Source organism: Scardinius erythrophthalmus (assembly GCF_964197995.2).
Source record: "Scardinius erythrophthalmus genome assembly, chromosome: 1".
NCBI lineage: Eukaryota > Metazoa > Chordata > Actinopteri > Cypriniformes > Leuciscidae > Scardinius > Scardinius erythrophthalmus.
In genome coordinates this window covers 6,480,840-6,502,501 of record NC_138221.1, presented here as the reverse complement: position 1 = coordinate 6,502,501, position 21,662 = coordinate 6,480,840, and the positions used below count along the sequence as shown (strand labels likewise).

Here is a 21,662-nt window from a genome sequence, read left to right as displayed (position 1 = left end):
AATCTGGTTTATTAAAGGGGGGTACCATGGTGTTTCATGTATTCAGAGTTGTTTAAAGTGTTAAAGAGATGGATTCTCATGTTAAACATGGGCAAAGTTTTAAAAAAATATTTTGGACGAATAACGGAGAATTTCTGTGCTGAAAATCTTACTTCCGGGTTGGTACAAGTTTCGGCTGGGTTTTTTTCGACCGTGGATCTAATGACGTAGATAATAGTGGAACTCCTTATATGAGCATTTCTCTCGGAAAAGTGCGCCCGCACACGTCGACCAGAGGAGAGCGAGACCGCGCACATCAACACGCTTCAACAGGAAATCATCGGCAGGGCTGCATAGGATTTGTTCAAGAATGTCTCCAAAAAAGTGTGTTTTTGGATGTGAGGGAAAGCTAACCGTGTTCAGCTTTCCAAAGAACCCAGTGTTACAGGAACAGTGGATGCAGTTTGTTTTTCCGGGGCAGCAACGGAGTGTAGGAAGTGCGGTTATGTGTTCTGGTCATTTCAGTGACAAATGTTTTATTAACAAGGCCCAGGTCGACGCTGGATTTGCAAATCGTTTGCTATTAAAACGTGGAGCGGTCCCAGTGATAAAAGACCCCGTTCATGTAAGTACAACTGGATCAGATTTCTGTCTTTTGCTGGAAAGCTACCGCTTGACTCTATAGCTCCGCCTCCAGGACCTCAGCTTTTTCCGGAGAGAATCGGAAAGCTGTATTTTTCTTTTATAAATTTAATAAAACTAAACACTTTTTTGAGATATTAAGGATGCACTACTACTCTATAGGTATTGAAGATTAACATGAGATTAGGTGAAACTGTGCATGTTATGTACCCTTTAAGAACAGACAATGCAACTTGTTTGGTAAAAGCCTTTATTGTGAAATTGTTTTATTAAGAAAAACAATGGAAACGATTTTGTAAAGGTCTTTATTATTGAACTGTTGTATTTAGAGAAACATTGTATCTTGTTTTTGTAATAATGCATGTAATAATGTACTCATGTTTAAGTATTTAATCAATAGATATAAGTAACATTAAGTAGTGAAAAGCATATATCCAAGAGAAGTAGAATTGGAAAGTATTACCTGTTTCTTTATAGACCAAGCGTAGAAGACGACAAAGGATCCGAGCGAAGAAAAGGAGAACAAAGGAAAGGAAGGCTTTTTATAAGAGGCTCTTGAAGGAGTTGAAAGTGTTAACAATAGATCAAGATTTTTGGATTGGATAAATTATCTTTACACGATTGAATATGTGATAAGTGTGTGTGAAACGAAGTATAAAAGCACAGTGTAATATGTCAACGTCAGACGCTGGACAGACCCCGTCGGCCTCTCCTCAGTTCAATGGTCTAAGCCTGCCACCTGGAGCTGAAGCTTGTGAACTGCCTATTTTATGCTTTGGTTTTTATTTTATTTCTTTATAAACTAGTATGTAATCCAGTTGATTTTGATATAATAAAAATACTTATAATCAGTGTAAAAGAACCAGCCTGCTTTGAGTCTCTGCTATAGAAAAGAATTGAGCTGAACTAAACCACGGAGCAGTCTTTCGACTGAACTGTAAGTATGTAAATTTATACTTGATGTTTAGATCGAATTTGACTTACTTTACCTTACCTGAGAATAAATAAAATAAGGTAGAAGGTGGTTAGGGATACACACCATAAAACAGTAGCTGTCAGCATATGGCGTATGACCATGGCTACAAAGTGGCAAAAGGTCTTCTGCAGGAACACTTTGGCAATCCATATAAGGTCACCATAGCTTATATGAAAAAGGCATTGGCCAGGCAAGCAGTTAAGGCTGAGGATTTGAAAGCACTGCAAGACTATTCCTTGTTTTTATGTGGCTGCTGCAATGTTATGGGGTAGCTTCATTACGTGCAGGAACTGGACATGCCTGTCAATATGAGGACCATTAACTCCTAGCTGCCATTTAAGATGAGAGAGCAATGGATAACTACAGCTCATGACATCATGGAAAGGTCTCATGAATGAGCCCACATCAATGACTTGGTCCAGTTTATCAAACGCTGTGTCAAAATCCTGTCGAACCCTCTGTTTGGCGACATACAAGATTCACATACTGTCTCGGCACCAAGGCCTCCTTCAAGGTTTAATTCACAGCCCAGGCAGGGCCGGTTCTAGACATTAGGAGGCCCTAGGCAAAATTCATGTTGGAGGCCCCCCACCCCCAATAAAAAAACACTTGAAACAAAAATGATTCCTAACCTTTTTATTTATACAACATTTAATTTTAAAAGCAGTATATTTTTACTTACACAGTACATAAGTTTGGACACATTACTATTTTTAATGTTTTTGAAAGAAGTCTCTTATGCTCATCAAGCCTGGATTTATTTGATCAAAAATACAGAAAAATAATATAGTGAAAATAGTTAAAATTTAAAATAATGGTTTTCTATTTTACTATACTTTATATTTCTGTGATGCAAAGCTGAATTTAGTGCCACGTGATCATTCTGATTTATTATGTTAGAAATGGTGCTTAATATTTATTTTATAACCTGTGATACTTTTTTTCAGGATCTTTGATTATTAAAAAGTTGTTTTAAAAAAGTCTTCACTGTCACTTTTTATATATTTAACACATCCTTGCTGAATATTCCTGTTTTTTTTTCTCTGTATTTTTGATCAAATAAATGCAGGCTTGTAGAGCATAATAATAAACTTCTTTCAAAAACATTAAAAATAGTAATGGGTCCAGACTTTTACCGGTACTGTATGTACATATTAATCAAACTTTATCTAAGGTAATCTCTTTTTTGTTTAATGAAGATGTTATTGTTGTTGTTGTTATTTTGCTGTTTTATTCAATTTATTCACAGTTCCAGAATCCCACTTCAGTAGATGAGCATAAGTGATTTTATATTGCATTGCTACCTTAAATATGCTATACACAAATCAAGTGGAAGAGAAAGACACGATCGCTACTGAGCAGAAAAAAATATATAAAGTGATATTATTGGCGTAATGTCAGGAATCTAATCATCAGCAGAATTTAGAAGATAGACCCATAGATATGAGATCCTTTATTTGAAACATTTAAAAATGTTGTAGTGTGTTGGCTTTTTAACTTAGAATACAGACGTCTTGTCTTTTAATTGTGTAGCTTTTTTACTAGTCAGCTCCCGACGCGATGTTATTCATTGTACGCGCAAATTCAAAGCGTCGCGTCTTGGGCACGTTACGCTCGCGCTCTTTTAAACTCGTAATAAAGCGGTGAATGATTTTTCCAGAAATGACGCTGATCTACAGTACAAGTTTATATTTAGAATACATTGCAATCACTCCAAAATAGATGACGACAACTCACACACCTGCATTATGAGATGTGCTTCTTTGTGTGCTTATTAGGCTTTTGCCTCGCAGCACCTGATGGATGCGTTCTTTACACATACTTTCAGAAGCCGGCACCCGCTTTGTAACGGACACATTAATTGGTTTAACTGTAGTAATGTAACAGTCTATGGTTAAGATAAACATCGTCACTATTTTTAGTTAATAAATAAATATTGAAATAAATTGTAGATAGGACATTTGTACATTTTTTTTTTTTTTTTTTTTGTCCCTCTGTCTGGGCCCCATCCCGCCAATCGGGCCCTAGGCACGTGCCTAGTTTGCCTTTGCGTTAATCCGGCTCTGAGCCCAGGAGCCATGTAAGGGGTAACATTGTTGATGCTGCTGTGACTGAAGAGCTGTCTGAGGACGTAAAGGAGTAACCGTTGGGCACAGAGCACACTGAGGAAGCTAAGTGCCTTTGCTGTGATCGTCGCCACCTTGTGGAGGAGTGTGCAAGCAGTTTAAAGGTAAAATGCACAAGGAGAAGATCCTCTTCCTGAGGCAAAAGGGAGTTTGTTTTGCATGTCTATGCATCGCCACATGAGCAGGGACTGTGAGGGTCGCTTGGCATGTACAATCTGTGGACAATCTCACCCTACTGTGCTACACATTAAAAGACAAGTGATTCAGGAACAGTTAACAGCCTCACCTGACCAGCAACAGTCCTCTCCTCAAACATGTGGACATACAGGGCCCGGTTAAGACTAGAGCGTGCTATCCATCCTTCCTGTCAAGGTGAAGTCTACAAAGGGAAGCCATGTAATTACAACTTATGCTTTTCTAGATCCGAAAAGTTCAGCCACATTCTGCTCTGAACACCTGATGCGGAAGTTGAACATCACAGGCAAAGGAACAAGCTTCCTGTTGCGCACAATGGGGCAAGAAAGGGTTGTTTAGCATACTCTTTGACAGGTCTGGAGGTGTCTAATTTGGACAGTAATAACTATTATACCCTCCCCGAGGTATTCACACAGAAAGAAATGCCTGTCACTGTGGATAATATGATTAGGTCGGAGGATCTGGCTAAGTGGCCTCATCTATCAAAGGTGCGCATCCCAAGCGTGAAGGCAGATGTTGACCTGTTAATTGGAACCAATGCACCCAAGGTATTAGAACCCTGGGAGGTCATCAATAGCGGCCAGAATGGCCCGTACGCTATTAGGAGAGTGCTGGGATGGGTGGTTAATGGCCCACTGAGTGGAAACAGTGATGCATCATTATCCTCAGCCACAGTGAACCACATCTCTCTGCAAAGGCTCGAAGACATGCTTGTCAGTCAATATCATGACTTCAGTGAGAAGGCTGCAGAGGAAAGGGAAATGTCTCAAGACGACATCAGATTTATGGAGATCATGGAGGATTCAGTCGTGCTGCAAGATGGAAGGTACTTACCCTTCAATAAAAAAGAATGTTTCTCTGCCCAATAACTTGGCTGTGGTGAAGCAAAGGATGCAGGGCTTAAGAAGAAGGTTCTTGAGTAATGACAGGTTGCACCTGGAGTACGCACAGTATGTGAATGGAAAAGAACCCTTTGGGTTGTGTTTGATTGTGGAGCCACTTTTCAAAGAGCATCCTTGAATAAGAAGCTGCTTCAGGGCCCTAACCTTGCCAGCTCGTGTTTCGTTTCAGCTCGTGTTTCGTCCTGTTTCGGTTCAGAGAGGAACCTGTAGCATTCATGGGCAATATACAAGCTATGTTTCACCAGGTAAAAGTTGCAGAAGAAGACCGGGACTTCCTCTGTTTTCTCTGGTGGCCAAACGGAGATGTCACTAAGGACCTGGAGGAGCACAGGATTAGAGCCCTGCACGGGCCTCAAATCTAGGCCCGAGCCTGGCTCTGGCCCGAGACCCTCAGGCCCTAGCCCGACCCGTGTCCGACAGCTCATCAGAATTATCAGCCCGAGCCCGACCCGAGCCCGTTTTTTTTTTTTTTTCTACACCGGCAGCCTGCCCTGTTTGCAGCCATTAAAATATGTCCGTTTTGTTAGTTATGTTTCTTTTCTTTTCATTTCTTTATTAAGTTAATTTAGACAAATGTTTAGAGCATTTAAAAAAAAAAAATGACGACCAAGCAAGCCGAGCCAACAGCGAGTAAAACATGTTTGATCAATTTAGCCTCTTAAATCAACACTAATACTTTACTTGGCTACAATAAAATCCATAGATATAAAACACTTCAAGCATATCACACAGACAGTTAGTTTAATGTTTATTTATTAAAACACCGTAAGTAAATTTTTTTGAAATACTGAGGCAGGCTCAGGCTGCTCACAACAGCGCTCGCAAATGAAATGTGCAATAGCCAATCTAAACAAATTAAATAAAATAAATCAAAAACAAACTTGCAGGTTATCTTACCTCAAAAATGCACCACAGAACATGGCCATTCTTTTTTCCAGTAGTTTCCAACAGTTAAACGAAAATAAAGTCCAATCAAACAAAAAGTTAGAACAGTCTCTTACAGAGCATCGTGGGGAAAAAGAATAGCATCCACAGTGGAAGATTTTAACCCAGTGCCTTCTTCTATCCTTCTTCGTTTGTTTTTCTATCGTCGACGTCAACTTCTCATATTTTTTTAATTAATGTGTAAAAATATAAAAAGAAGGATAACCCAAAAAAGGCCAGAGGCCCGGCCCACATGTGAACTATGACGTGAAAATTGGCCTGAAGCCCGGCCCTAGGGGCGTAAAAAAGTCGGGGCCCGTCGGGCTCGAGGTGAAATGCAGGGCTTTACACAGGATGACTGTTCACTTGTTAGGTGCTGTGTCCTCTCCGAGCTGTGCAAGCTATATGACGAGAAAGAGTTTGCATCCAATGTATGTCAAGCTGTCAAGAAAAACTTTTATGTGGATGACTCTTTGAAGAGCTCAGCCACCGAAGGGGATGCTATTCAGATGGTCCAAGACCTAACTGCACTGTGCCAGAAGGGAGGTTTTGTCTTGGAGAAGCAGACTAGCAACAGCTGTGCCGTCTTGCAGGCCACCGCAACAGAGCGAATGACTGAGGATTTAAAAGAATTGGATCTGGATCGGAACAAGCTGCCAGTGGAGAGAGCTCTGGGTCTACTGTGGTCCGTAGAAACTGACTCTTTCAAATTTAAGATGTGAAGTGAGGCAACAGGCACCTTCCAGACGTGGTATGCTGTCAACCATCAGCTCAGTGTACGACCCCCTAAGCTTCCTGGCACCAGTGACACTGCCTCCAAAGGTGATGCAGCAGGAACTATGCAGAAGAGGATGTGCATGGGATGATGCCTTGCCACCTGACATCTTAAGCCAGTGGAAAGCATGGTTGGAAGACCTCGACCAGTTCAATGTATTTGAGGTACCAAGATGTGTCAAGCCAGTGGACTTCAGTGAGGTCGCCCAGGCCCAGCTACATCACTTCGCTCAAGGTTGTTGAAGCAGCAACGTCACACCTGAGTCTCCTTTCTGCTCGGTAAGGCTAAGATGACGCCACTGAAGGCCATAACTATTCCTCAACTGGAGTTGACAACAGCCCTTGCTATACGAGTAGACTCAATGCTAAAGGTGGAACTAAATTTCAGGTTGGAACATTGTCTTTTGGACAAACAGTACTTCAGTTATAAAGTACATCAAGAATGAGGACAGACGGTTTCACACATTCGTGGCTAATAGAATTTCAACCATCCGAGAGGCATCAGAACCCTGGCAATGGAGGCATGTCTGCTCCAAGGATAATCCGGCTGATGACGCATCGAGGGGGTTGACGGTTGAAGACTTTTTACAGACCAGTAGGTGGTGGGAAGGTCCTACATTTCTGTGAAAGCAGGAGGAGGACTGGCCTAATACTGCCCTGGATGCTTCATTGAATCCTAATGACCAAGAGGTGAGAAGAAAGGCCACCACAAATGCCATCAATATCAAGAGGACAGCCGCTTGGTTTCTCCGTTTGAAGGCAGTGTTGTTGGAGAAGGCTCGCTGGAGAAAAAAGCTGAAGGGGCCTTTGGTAATCCAGTCATAAGAAGGCAGTCTATCCAGTTCAAGGCAGACTGATGGGCAAAGGTTCATTGTGATGCCTAGGAGTAAAACCCTGACTGTAGACGACCTGTCAGAAGCAGAGGCTGCAGTGATAAGATATTGCCAGCAGAAGCAATTTGAGCAGGAGATTGCTGCATTGTCCTCTAAGAAGACAGTCCAATATACAGGCTAGACCCGGTCCTGGTTGATGGACTATTGAGGGTTGGAGGGAGGCTGAGTAGGGGAGCGATGACTGAGGAAGTCAAACATCCCATTATCCTCTCCAAAGAGCAGCATGTCGCAATGCTCATCCTCAGATATGTTCATCAGAGTCTGGGCCATGCTGGACATGCTCACACGTTGTCATCAGCAAGGAAGAAATTCTGGATAACCAAGGCGAATGCGGCCATCCGGAAAATTATTACTGAGTGTAGCTTCTGTAGGCACTACAATGGACATCTTCTGGAACAAAAGGTGGTCTTTCAGAGATGAGAATTCAGCCAGATCTACCCCCTTTAACCAACACGGGAGTGGACGTTTTTGGTCCCTATTAAGTGAGGAAAGGAAGAGGAATTTGTAAGCGGTATGGAACTATACTTAACTGTCTAGCCAGCAGAGCCGTCCATCTTGAAGTTGCAGCGTCTTTGGAGACGGATGCCTGTATCAATGCTCTGCGGCACTTTATAAGCAGAAGAGGGCAAATGACTCACCTGGTGTCTGACAACGGTACCAACTTTGTTGGGGTGAATAGAGAACTGAAGGAAGCTCTTGCTGCACTGAACCATCAGCAGATTGAAGGAGTCCTCTCACAAGTTGGGATTCGCTGGAGTTTTAACCCACCAGCCGGTTCCCATCATGGTGGTGTGTGGGAGAGGATGATCTGCATCATAAGAAGAGTCCTTAGTTCTGTCCTACGTCAGCAGACGCTAGATGATGATGGTTAACATACAATGCTCTGTGAAGCAGAAGCCATCTTGAATGACGACCACTTACCAAGCTGTCAGACGATCCAAATGATTTGGAATCACTTAACACCTAACCATCTACTTTTGCTTAAAGGGAAGCTAGCCCTACCACCTGGATTGTTCCAGCCTCGTGACCTCTATGTGAGAAGGAGGTGGAGACAGGTGCAATACCTCTCAGACTTGTTTTGGAAGAGATGGGTGAGGGAGTACCTGCCTCTACTTCAAGAGAGGCAAAAGTGGAATGACAAGAAGAGGAGTTTGAAGGCTGGAGATATTGTGGTCATCATGGACGCTTCGGCTCCTCGTGGTTCTTGGCCACTCGCAAGAGTACTTGAAGTTTTTCCTGATAAGCAGGGCCAAGTACGTTCTGTGAAGTTAGACAAAATCTAATGTCATTGAAAGACCTGTGACCAAATTTTGTTTAGTGTATGGGGTATAACTGTGAAGGTATCATCTTGATTATCTCATGGTATTTTGTAACTTTTTGGTTCCTTTTGTTTCATATGTTTGAATTGTTGTGCCTGCTGGCCATCAACAATTAGGGGCCGGTGCGTAAGAGCTAAATGCTGCTTTGTATTCAGGTTGTAATTTCTTTTGTCTAGCACTGGGTGGCGCATGTCTGTAAATTGGCCTCAGGTATAAAGGTTTTTGACCACTTGCGCACGGCGCCTTGTATTGTTACGCTGATGGGAACTGCTATGGGCAATGTGCTGGAATGTTGGAATAAATGTACCACTTTGTATTTCAACGTCAACATTTGTCTACATGCGTTTGTTTAGGGCAATCAAGTGAGCGTAGCACTCGTAACATCTAGCGTGTCAGCCAGGCCTTCCCCGGGCTCTGTGATGGATTATCACGATTAATACCGTTCCCAATTATCCTACATCCTCCCTAGGATATATATAGATAGATAGATAGATAATCTTGCGGTAACTAAAGAGCCTTTCCTTTAGTCGTGTACTCAAGAGTTAGGTGATCAGTCTATACAAATTTGTATTCTATTATAACAATAATAGATCTCCCCTTTGTATTATGAGTTGCCTTTTGTGGTACTCTTAAACCTTGATCGCAATACAACAACATTGTTATATGCTGCCTCTTTGGCTAGGCTAAATGATCAATCAAATCTCATAATGACTATTCTTTTATTAAAAGAATGCTCACTCTCTGGTGTCGTTTTCTCCAGGAAGGATCCAGGTCGAAGAATATGACTCGTACTCAAAAATCCAAAGTCCAGTCAGATGATTACAATAAATGTTTTAACAAAATTTATTAAAAAGAATCAAATGAAAGGAATACTTGTTACAGATTTATAAATGAGTACTAACTAACAGATAGATAATAGCTAGGCTTAAAGCTTCTTACATCTGATAAATGCTGGCGTATCAGCCGTTGGTTGCAAGGAAGAGCGATGAGTCCTCATCAGTCTTCTTATATAGCCTTGAATTCTTGCTGAATTCAGGTCCTGCCTTGTTACATTGTAATTAGAAGCAGCATGGCTGACAATCATATCAAAAAGAGGAACAGGGATACGAGAGACACATAAGGGTATGAAAGGCACATTTGGATATGAGAGCCACATTGGGTTATGAAAGGAACAATCTCTGTTACCATAAATTATACGTTTATCTCTGTAAAGCTGCTTTGAAACAATCTACTTTGTTAAAAGCGCTATATAAATGAGGATGACTTGACTTGACATGGTTATGAGAGGCTCAGTAGGTTATGAAAGGCACATTAGGTTATAACAGACACAAAGCCCTTACTCAAGAGATACACAGCCCCTAATCAGCAGAGGAACTTGTAATAGTAATGTTCTTTATTCCCCCGGACAGTTCTCTGACAACAGCTGCAATATCCTGGGATGTCTGTGTCTTATGACGTTTTCCGCGCTGGCGCCGAGAAAAAGGAACTGAAAAAGCGAGAGAAGAGCCATCCTTATAGGGGCTTCCCTTCACAGCTCAGGCACCTCAGTCGTTCGGTGTTAGACCGAACTCCTTAAACAGGACAATAACAATAAGCTGTTGATAAAATGCTAATTAGTTTAATTGAGTTTAATTAAGTGAAAACGAACAGAGACATATCTCAAACAATGAACAAGTTAAAATGAATTTCAGACTCATGTCTCTTTTGAAAGTGTTTCAGCCTCTTCTTCAGCTCCCTGAACATAGAAGCTTTTTCCGGTGTATTTTTTCCGGTGCACTTCTTCAGAAGAGAAGGCAGAACTCTTATGTAAACTTTAAGACTTTTCCATGTGAAGCGTTTTTTTACACTGAGGGCAGGAGACAGATTTTTTGGCTTCCGTTATTGCTTTCTCGTTCATGTCCATTAGATCTAAAAGAAACAATAAATCAAACGAGATTTCAAATGAGAGACAAATGTGAAATGAAAAGTGAAATGAAAAGTGAGGCTCAAGTCAAGATAACTGATGAGTTCAATAGACACTTTAATCCCATCAAATCTGGTTAGGGCTGTAATTTCCCAGTTGATTAGTCGATTATTTGGTCGATACGTTCTTGCTCGACCAAAATTCTGATTGGTCGATTTTTTTGCCGCGTTCATTTCATTAGTTTTGCCGCGTACATTTCATCAGTTTTTACCTTACCTATTTTTTGCCGCGCTCATTCCATCAGGTGGAAAGCACAAAATTACTAATGGGGGTGTTTTCAAAGCACCCCTGTTTCACAGGTAACAGTCTGTCTTCAGAACACCCCCTTGTTTTCACTTCTTTTGGATTAGCCCAACCCACTGGAGAAGAAAGACAGACAGATTGAAGAAAGTAGGCTATACTAGAAGGTTTGCTGAATATTATTACTTGATCTGGTTTGTTTAATAAACATTCTTTTTTTTATTATAGTGGACGTGCCTTTTGTGTTTAAGAGTAAAAGCTTTAAGTTAATAGTCTGTTCGTGTCTCAGCCGCGAAGCTGAGCTCCTATGTTCAGCCTCGCTCTGTGCGAGATGCAGTGAAATGATTGTCAGTGTCTGTCAGTTATTATAATACATATGACAGAAACAATTGTCTAAATTATGTTGCATATTCCTCAAAAAAACTTGTGATGATATCACTAGTTGACAAGTGACAACATAGTACTATTTTCAGAAATCATAGGCTCTGATATTGCGCGCAGATGCACGTGATGCAACGCTGCAGAGCCGACAGACTCGTGTCAGACTCATTTCAGTGCAAAATAATTTGGTCAAAAACGATTTAATATACTGCAAATAGCCTACTAGTTTTTTATGTTTAATTATAATTCATTTAGGCGGACAACAAGGCTACCAAGTACAGCGCACAGTGCGCAGCTAATTAATTTAAATGTTTTTTTTTTCCTAACGTAATATTTAGTCGATTTTTTGTCGAAAATTTCAGGACTTTAGTCGACCAAGATTTTCTTTGGTTGATTACAGCCCTAAATATGGTAAACAACTGCTGTGCATGAGTACGATCCATTTTAATGTCATGAAGATGATTTGTGTTATAAATCACTAGTTTGGTCATGAAACAATGTAAATCTGGTGAGCATCAGCATGTTCTTCATCATGATGAATTAATGAGGAATCAAGAATAAACACCAACCTCTTTGTTCTTCAGTATCATGATGTTTCATTCTGCAGATTCTGGATCACTGGCGTTCTCTCTGTCCTCTCCTTCCAGATGCTTTCTGGTAGTTCTGCTAAAAAAGAAACAAGTTTAATTTCTAACAGACATGATGCGAGAGGAATAATTAATATTTCAGAATCTGAATTAGGCTAATCACGTTTAAAAAATAGTGACATTGATCATGTGACTTAAAGGACACCTGTTATGCAAAATTCACTTTTACATGGTGTTTGACGGACACTGCAGTTTTAGTGTAGACCCGCCCTGAGTGAGCTAAACACAGTCCGCCAGTGTTTCAACGCCGGAGCAGCTATGCGCTCAATTCGCCTCATTCGCACAAACTGGATGTGTGCGAATTTGCGTCCAAACGGCGCGGTAATTTTGCGGACCTCCAGACGCGCGTAAACATGTTTACATTGACTTAACATGAAAATCACTCATGCCAGACGCTCTATTCGCGTTTGGTGTGAACGCAGCATTAAGTCAAGTATATTTGTATAGCGCTTTTCACAATACAGATTGTATCAAAGCAGCTTCACAGTATTAAATTAAAATAATACAACAAGGTTTGTTTCTAGTGGAATTTATTGATAGCTTGTTTATTGAGGATGCAGGACAACCGGCTAATAAAGCATTACAGTAATCTAGTCTCGAGGTCATGAACGCATGAACTAACTTTTCTGCATCAGAAACAGATAGGATATTACGTAGCTTAGCAATGTTTCTAAGGTGGAAAAAGGCTGTTTTTGTAACATATGAAAAATGATTTTCAAAAGACAGGTTGCAATCTAGTATAACACCGAGGTCTTTTACTGTAGAGGATAAAGTAACTGGACATCCTACTATGTTAAAGTTGTATTGTGAGAGGTTGTCTTGTCTGGATTTAATTAAAGAAAATTGCGCATCATCCAATCTTTTATATGTTTAACACAATCTGTCAATTTGGATAATTTAGGATTTTCATCCGGCCGTGATGAAATATATATTTGAGTGTCATAAGCATAACAATGGAAACTAATTCTATGTTTCCTTGTAATATTTCCAAGTGGCAGCATATATATTGAGAATAATAGAGGGCCTAACACAGATCCCTGCGGCACTCCATAGTTTACTGGAGTTATGATAGATTTTTCTCCATTTAAATAGACAAAATGATAGTGGTCAGATAAGTATGATTTGAACCAGCTTAATGCTTGATTTGAAATGGGTCTATAATTTACTAGGTTATTATGATCTAATTGTGGTTTCTTAATGAGTGGTTTTATAACTGCCAGTTTAAATGCTCTTGGAACATGACCTAAAGATAAAGATGAGTTAATAATATTGAGGAGAGGCTCTTCCACTATAGGTAACACTTATAGGTAACACTATAGGTAACACTAAACACAGTAGTTTAGTTGGTATAGGATCTAATAAACATGTTGTTGTTTTAGATGAAGTGATAAGTTTATTTAACTCTTTTTGTTCTGTAGTTGTAAAGCACTGTAATTGTTCTTGCGGGGTGATAATTGAGGCTGAATTATAAGGCGCGATTGAAGATTGAACGTTTACAATTGTGGTTCTGATGCTTTCTATTTTCTCAGTGAATATTTTTTTTGTTAGTCTAGCCACTGTGTTAAATAAAAACCTTGGATTGTTTTGGTTGTTGTCTATTAGTTTGCAGAGGTGCTCAGCCCTGGCCGCTTTTAGGGCCTTTTTATAACGTGACATACTGTCTTTCCACGCTATTCTAAAGACCTCTAAATTAGTTTGTTTCCATTTACGCTCTAAATTACGAGTTTCTCACTTTAGAACACATGTAGTATTGTTGTACCATGGTGCTTTAATTTTCTCTCTGACCTTTTTTAATTTAATGGGTGCAACAATATCCAATGTTCTAAAGAGAATGGTGCTCATAGTGCTAGTTAGTTCTTCTAGTTCATCTGTTTGTTTGGGTTCACTGAGCAGCTGAGACAGATCAGATAAGCAATTTGAAAAATGATCTATGGTGGATGGAAGGATTGTTCTGCCTGGTCGATAACGTGGCGCAGCATGACATATTACAGCAGTACGTAATATGCAAGTTACCATGTAATGGTCAGTAACATCATTACTTTGTGGAATGATATCTATATCGGTTGGATCGGTTCCATATGATATAATTAAATCGAGTGTATGATTAAGACGATGAGTGGGACCAGTGACGTTTTGCTTGACCCCAAAGGAGTTTAATAAATCTGTAAACGCAGCCCCTAACACATAATTTGAATTATCTATGCGCATGTTAAAATGATGCGCAACAATTAATGCTTTATCGACATTGACTAATAGATCTGAGAGAAAATCTGCAAACTCTTTTAGGAAATCAGCGTAAGGCCCTGGTGGTCTATATACGGTAGCCAAGGCTAGATATAATAGGATCTGAGATCGTAACATTTAGTACAAGTACTTCAAACGAGTTAAACTTGTCACCTGTTTTCTGGGTAACATTAAGAATATCTCTATAGATTGTTGCAACACCGCCGCCACGACCAATCAGACGGGGCTCATGCTTATAACAGTATCCTGATGGAGTAGACTCATTAAGATAATCATTTGGTTTAAGCCAGGTTTCAGTAAGGCAAAGTACATTGATGCTATTATCTGTGACTATTTCATTTACAATAACTGCCTTAGGTGTGAGTGATCTAATGTTTAGAAGACCTAGCTTTAGAAATTGTTTTTGTTCACTAATAGCGAGATTTTCCATTTTAATAACAATTAGATGTTTCCTAGATCCTGCAGTAGATTTATTATTTGATCTCACTAAACGAGGAACAGACACAGATTATATGCAATGTTCTACACTAGTATTTAAATCAATTAAGTTGCTGCAGCAGAGTCTGTAATTTTGGACTTTTGGTTACTAGTCAAATGGTATTTAACATCTTGGAGATGTTATCAGAAAGAAGATCCGCTCCGATTCTACTTGGGTGTAAGCCATCAGCGCGGAAGAGCCTAAGAAGCTCCCAAAACAATTATTTACAAAGAGCAGTTTCTGCTCATTGCACCATGACAATAGACTTAAGTCAAATCCGTATGTTTGTTTGACCGGAAGCTAGTCATATTACTTATTATTTTTTCTTACTCAAGGCTTCAATTCAGAAGGCCTTTATATTAGCCCCCGGACTCTTATCGAAACAGAAAACAGCCATTCACTGCCATTGTAAGCACATTATGAAGAGCCAGGACATTTATTATTACACCCGATTGTATTCATCTGAAAGAAGAATGTCATACATAAATAGGATGAGTTGAGGGTGCGTAAATCGTACTTGGTTACTTACGTAACCTCCGTTCCCTTAGAGATAAGGGAGTGAGTACTGCGTTGCAAACGCTATGGGAAACTCCTTTCTCGAGAATTATTGAAGCCTTTATTTTAAAACGCATTGCAGCTGCACAGCTAGAGCATCATAGCTCAAGTGCTAGCGAGCTGATTGGCTGTGCTGCAGCAACTGCACGAACCTATGGCGAGTCGGCAGAGGCGAGCGGTCCAATCGGACGCTTGGCACCTTGTCAGCCTCGAGCGCACCAAAATAGGCGTGGCTGAAGAGTATAAATTCAGAGAAAACTCACCATATGACAGGTTTAAATCAACTGAAGCAAAGCACCTGATATATGCGAAATAGCACGGCAGGCAACACAGTACTCGTTATCTCTAAGGGAACCGAGGTTACGCAAGTAACCAAGTACGTTCCCTTACGAGAAAAGTTCTCTCGTACTGTGTTGCAAACGCTATGGGAACCCATTTTAAAACGCTGTGCTATTCGCCAGTGACAACCCTGAAGGTGTCCGGGGAGACCCGAGACTAATAACAGAGTAGTCTAAATCATAATGGACTAGAATGTCGAGCCCTTAGAATGATATTCACCACATAAAAGGGAATGAAGGCCACCGCGGGTGGGGACCTGGTTCATACATAGGTCTGGGTTAGACTAGCCAGAGACTTAAATAGAGAGAACTCGTGCCTGCAAGGCGGGAAACTCTAGATTATAGAATCTAGCAAATGTGGACGGATCGGACCAGCCGGCCACTGCACAAATGTCTTCGATTGGGACTCCACTGGACCAAGCCCAAGAGGAAGCCATGCCTCTTGTGGAGTGAGCTCTAACACCTATGGGGCACGAGAGACCCAGCGAGGTGTAGGCAAGGGAGATGGCATCCACTATCCATCTTGACAGCGTTAGTTTTTGTGACCGGTAGCCCTATGGAGCGCCCCCGAAACAGACAAAGAGCTGTTCAGACTGTCTGAAATAGGCAGAACGCTCCAGATATATTCTCAGGGCTCTGACAGGGCAGAGTGTGAGAGCATTACTATCTTCTCCCGAAATGGGAAGAGCTGATAGGGAAATAACCTGGTCTCTGAACAGAGTTGAGAGCACACATATCCGTGTTTTGGTTTAAGGATGACTTTGGGGTCATTGGGCCCGAACTCAAGACAAGAAGCGCTAGTGGAGACTGCTTGTAAGTGCCCAACTTTTTTAACTGACGCTAGTGCTAACAGCAGAGTGGTTTTAAGAGAGTGGGATCTTAGATCAGCCAACTGAAGTGGCTTGAAGGGAGGTACGGTCCCTTAAGAGCTCGTAGAACCAAGGAAAGGTCCAAGGCCGGCACAAAGGTGGTCGGGGTGGGTTAAGTCTCCTGGCTCCTTTAACCTGTTAACCGTTGCCAGAGCGCGGGCGCACTGAAGCGGTTTTATTTATATATAGTTCAAAGTTACTATCAGATTTAATGTTATACCTTGACAAACTATACATCATTAAAAAGATATCAAGTTTCAGAATTTGACCACTATTGTATTCTGAGAAACTTATGGCGACAGTTATTTCTTAATTTGTGTCAGGAGTTATGAAATGAAAAAATGAGTCTATACCTTTGATATGAATTATGCGCGTCAGCCGCTTTCATTCATAAAAAAACTCCTGTGCCGTCGTCATGACAGCGATACACAAAACAACGTCCTTCTAGGCTTTAGCTCAAAAATGTGCAGATTTGGAGAAATATTGATATATTCTCATAGGTTTACATCAGATTTCTATAGACAGGAATAATATTTATTGAATTTATACCCAAATGCGTCGATGTAATCATTATGAGCGTTTGCATACTCTGTTTATGTGTTTTCAATTCATACCAATAGCCTGAGGGCGCCCTCGCCGCCCTGTGCACAGTATTAGAACATGAAGAAGTGCCATAATCATGTGACAATCCAGGAAGCCTCGAACACACTTACAGCTAACAAGAGATCGCGCTGTAACTATGGCTGTAACATGCAGATACAGACATTTTGAAGACAATAAACATGTTTGCTATGATATTTGAGTTACCTGTGTTTTTCAATCCATGCCAGGTATTTCCATAATAATAGATTATATTTATAATGTAATGCTAATCTATATAGAATTGTTGTGCAGAACACTATCCAATAGTAGGGGTGTAACGATACACCAATGCCACGGTTCGGTTCATATCACGGTTTTGGAGCCACGGTTTGGTTCGGTTCGGTTCTGTTTGCTGTGGGGGCAGGGTTCATGGCAGGGCACCACCAGCAATAATAACACTAGATTCACTTTTAACTTAATAAAAACAACAACAACAATAATTTAACTTAACTTTATTAATTTTATACATTGGCTTCATGTTTTCTTTAGAGCAGTTAGCACACCTGAGTTAACTAAAATGAAATAGCCTAAATGTCTCCACTGACTAGTCAGAAATAAACACACCTGAGTAGGGTTGCCAACTTCAGAAAAGTAAAATGCGGGACAATTGTGGTTCTTTATAGGAAAATAAGGGACACTCAAAATATTTACTGTATCGCACAATGTACATAATTTCAGTGTCTGCAAACTGTAGTTAAGTATAGGCTATGTTTAAAAGGTTATCAGACAAACACATTTGTATTGCTTAACCTATTTATGTACAATTTAATTCTAAAAATAATTTTAATGTCATACAAAAAAATATATGTCACATTACAAACAAACCACCATTCAAAATAACCGCATTTATCTGAAATGGAAAGCTTTTTTAACATTATACATAGGCCTACAGTTCAAAAGTTTGAGGTTAAGATTATTTTTTGGGGAAAGTAATTAAAGAAAGTAATTGCCTACTTTTATTCAGCAAGGATGCATTACATTAATCAAAAGTGACAGTACATTTATAGTGTTATACTAGTGTTATAGTGGACAAAACCGTTTTAAACAAATAATAATCAGAAATGTTTTGTGAGCATATTATTCCCTCAGGTAGATTACATATTTTCTTGTGTGGCTGGATGTTGGACTCGTGAACAATAATCACGTTGTTTGCATTCGCCAAAAGTGATTTGCCGAAATCAAAACGTGGACAGTGAAAGGGAATTACCGTTAGCGCGAGACGAGTCAGGCCTGAAGCGGAAGCGGCCAGACGGCAAAGGATTATGTTCGCAAATCAAACAATGATTAAAAAAAGCTGTGATATGTCATCATATTGGATGATGACAGGTGTCGGTGATCATTCTCAAGATTCGTGATCAGCACTGCTGCTGTTGCTGCTGTATCAATATCAGTCAGTGGTTGTGACCGCAGGGTCTTCAATCACAATATGCCGTGGCGCGGAGTTGCCATCCTGAAGTGCGTATGTAAACTCCCGAGCGTGATCGATCACCCAAATCACGTGACATGCACTTTATTTAGTAAATAATATTATAATAATAATATTTATTAAAACTACAGCTCTTATTAGTTGTTAAAAGTGTACTCATTAATTACTATTTAATCAAATGTCAAGGAAGAAAAAATAGTTTTGTGACAAAGTGAAGTGAGAGTTGGGCAGCAGGGGGCGGGGCGCGTTCGGTTCGACATGAGAGTATCGCGGTTCGAACCGTGGCTGTTGTATCGCGGTTTTGCGGTTCGGTTCGAATATCGTTACACCCCTATCCAATAGTATATTTTCTGTCTGATTTTTTATCTGAAGCCAAATTAGATCACAGAAAATTATTTAAAATACTCGATTTGCTTTATAAAGTAAGTTTATAAGCACAAACATGGTTTTAATCTCATAAATTGTCGTGTATTGATGGTGTGCTAAGCTATCATGCTAGCTAGCCCTAGGTGCACCTGCCACCTAGAAGTTATATTTTTATTATTTTTTGAATGCTTACTGAAATGTTTCTTTATTCAAGAAATGCATTTGATACAGTTTAAAATGTAAGGGTGAACTTTGAGAAAAGAAATTAGTGACTGAAACCATATGAATAGCCTGTGAATAGCCAGTCGTTAGTAACTATAATGCAGACAAAAGAAATGCATATTTACAGCCATAACCAGGCTGGAGAGGTGTGAATGTGTGCAGGGGGAGACTGAGACTGAATGGGGCTCGTTTGCACCACAAAACAATAAAGACAATATACTGGATAGATGGTTAGAAGATGGCAATAAACATCAGTAGCATTTTAGCATCAAATCAAAATAAAGTCACATGACATGGTCTTGAAAAACATTTCACTAAATACAGAGTTTTGGACTTATTATCTTAAGATTTTAAACATAAAATGTTTAGACATGTGGCATTAGCTGTAGTGCATTTCTAGATTGCTCCAGTGCCAACTTCAATTTTATTTTCATGAGGATATTTCATAAAAAATAATTTCTAATAACTTTACAAAACTTTGAAGCTATTTATAACAATTTTTGTCATTATGACAATAATTAATTCTACATTTACAATAAACTGCCAGGTGTCAGCTTTCAAATGAGATCATACTTGTTCTTTTAGTACAAAGGGTTCATTAACTGTATCTGTTTCAGTTTGGGTATGTCATTTCTTGGGATTTTTCAAAAGTGGGGTTGCAGCTTAACAGGTTAAGGAAGCGAACAATGAGGTCGCTCTTACACAAGGAAGAGCCAGCCACCTGCGAGTGAAAACCTGCAATAGCTGCCACATACACTTTGAGTGTGGAGGGGGAGCGCCCCACGTCCAACAGCTCTTGGAGAAATGTAAGCACTATTAGTACTTCACAACTTTGCCGGTCGAGGTTCCGAGCTAGACACCAGCTAGAGAACACTGACCATTTGTGGTGGTAGAGGCGCCTAGTGGATGGAGCTTTAGCCTCCAATATGGTATTCAGGACACCTTCTCGGAGGTCCTGGGACCTCCTGTCCCGAAATAGCATGTCTGCCCCCACATTCATCGTGCCTGGCACATGAGCTGCCCTGAGTAAGCGTAAGTTGGCGTGAACCCGTAACAGTAGCTGATTGGCTATTATGAACATGTTGCAAGACCTGAGACCACCCTGGCGATTGATGTAGGATACCACTGCCATGTTGTCCGTACGGACCAAGATGCGGTGCTTCATTTCGAGGCAGTTGATGAGTAGGTGTTTCTCCGAGCTCGACCAGAGGCTGGAAGCATCTGTTGAGATAACCCTCCTCTCTGAAACCAAACCCATGTTCACACCCTACTGATACCAGCTGGTGACCTTCCAGGGGGCCAGAGCTCTGGTACAGCGCTGGTTTACCCTGATATTTACGAGGCCTGAACGCCAGGCATGGGCTGGAATTTGAGGCATTAGCCACAGCTGAAGGGGGCGCATATGCAGTAGGCCTAGCTGGAGTACTAATGATGCTTAATCCATACGGCCCAAAACCCTTTGAAACTTTCTGAGGGGTACACAGGAGCTCAGTTTGAACGACGCGGCGAGCCGCTGAATCGACAGAGCCCGACGTGGGCCATGTTCTCATGTAAACGGAGTTGAGCACTGTTCCCAGGAACGTGATCTGTTGGCTGGGGGACAGCACACTCTTGGCAAAGTTTACCCTGAGCCCGAGGCTTTCGAGATGGCCAAGGAGCCAGGCTCTGTGAGTATGGGAATCCGCCTCTGACTGAGTCAGTATGAGCCAGTCGTCGAGGTAATTCAGAATGTGCATTCCCCGCTGTCTTAGGGGGGAGAGAGCCAGCGGCGGCGTAGGCGCGACTGGCCATAGCGGTAGTAGTTCTGCATGGCTTAGACGGGTGCGTTGCTTTTGTTCTCCAACTGCCTGCAGTGGGAGGGCACAAATGAGCAGCGACCACTTCCTCAAGTGGCGGGAGCTTTACATAGCCCTTCTCTTCAGTTCCGTCAACAGATGAGACTGTGGTAGAAGCAGAAGAGCGCGTTCAAGCTGAAAAGGGTGCGCGCCAGGATTTAGTGAGCTCAATGTGGACCTCGGGGAAAAATGGAGCGGCGCTGGCGAGGAGCCTGTTGGTGCCCTGGCAGGAGCCTGTTGGTGCCCTGGTTGGTCCTCTGCTCGCGCCGCTTCTTCCTACGGTGCTCGATGGGTGCCGGAGATGTAAGATGGGCGGGCCTGCTCTCTGAAGTAGCGAGAGCGAGCCTAGATCAAAGCGCCGAGACGGGCATGCTGTTGCATGAAAGGCAGCCACCTTTAGTGAGTGCTGCCTCGGCGTGCTCAGGACTGAGGCAGACAGCACACTGGGTGTCGGTCCGACACTTGAAGGGGAATCCCGCAGGATTTGCAAATGGGGAGTGGCATTTGAAACAACACGTTCTGCTCTTTTAGATAGAAAGCTTGTAAAGGATATCTCGTCGGATGCCACAGGGAAACGATCAGCTTGGGCGAGGAATGACGGCATTGAAGCTGTTCCACTGAAGGGCTACTTGTCGGCAAGAAGGCTTCTATCCGGAGAGGTCAGCGAAACGAGGTGAGAAACAGAGCTCGAGCTGAAGGGGATTAAATCTGTCATATGGCGAGTTT

The 21,662-nt window shown here is 41.3% G+C and overlaps 1 protein-coding gene across 4 annotated transcripts in view; it reads right to left on the bottom strand.

Moving 5' to 3' along the window:
• Positions 1-9,551: 9,551 nt before the first annotated feature.
• The window catches only part of LOC308700440 (uncharacterized protein), a 32,397-nt gene continuing 20,286 nt past the window's right edge, over positions 9,552-21,662 (bottom strand). For 2 of the 4 annotated variants that reach the window (XM_081382079.1, XM_081382078.1), the window contains exons 4-5: positions 11,884-11,980; positions 9,552-10,638 (exon numbers count right to left, since the gene is read on the bottom strand). In XM_081382079.1, the coding sequence (XP_081238205.1) occupies positions 11,911-11,980 (70 nt within the window). In that variant the 3' untranslated portion in view covers positions 9,552-10,638; positions 11,884-11,910. Of the gene's footprint in view, positions 10,639-10,909; positions 11,053-11,883; positions 11,981-21,662 lie in introns of all 4 variants that reach the window. The other 2 variants (XR_014031308.1, XM_081382080.1) reach the window with 2 other exon arrangements.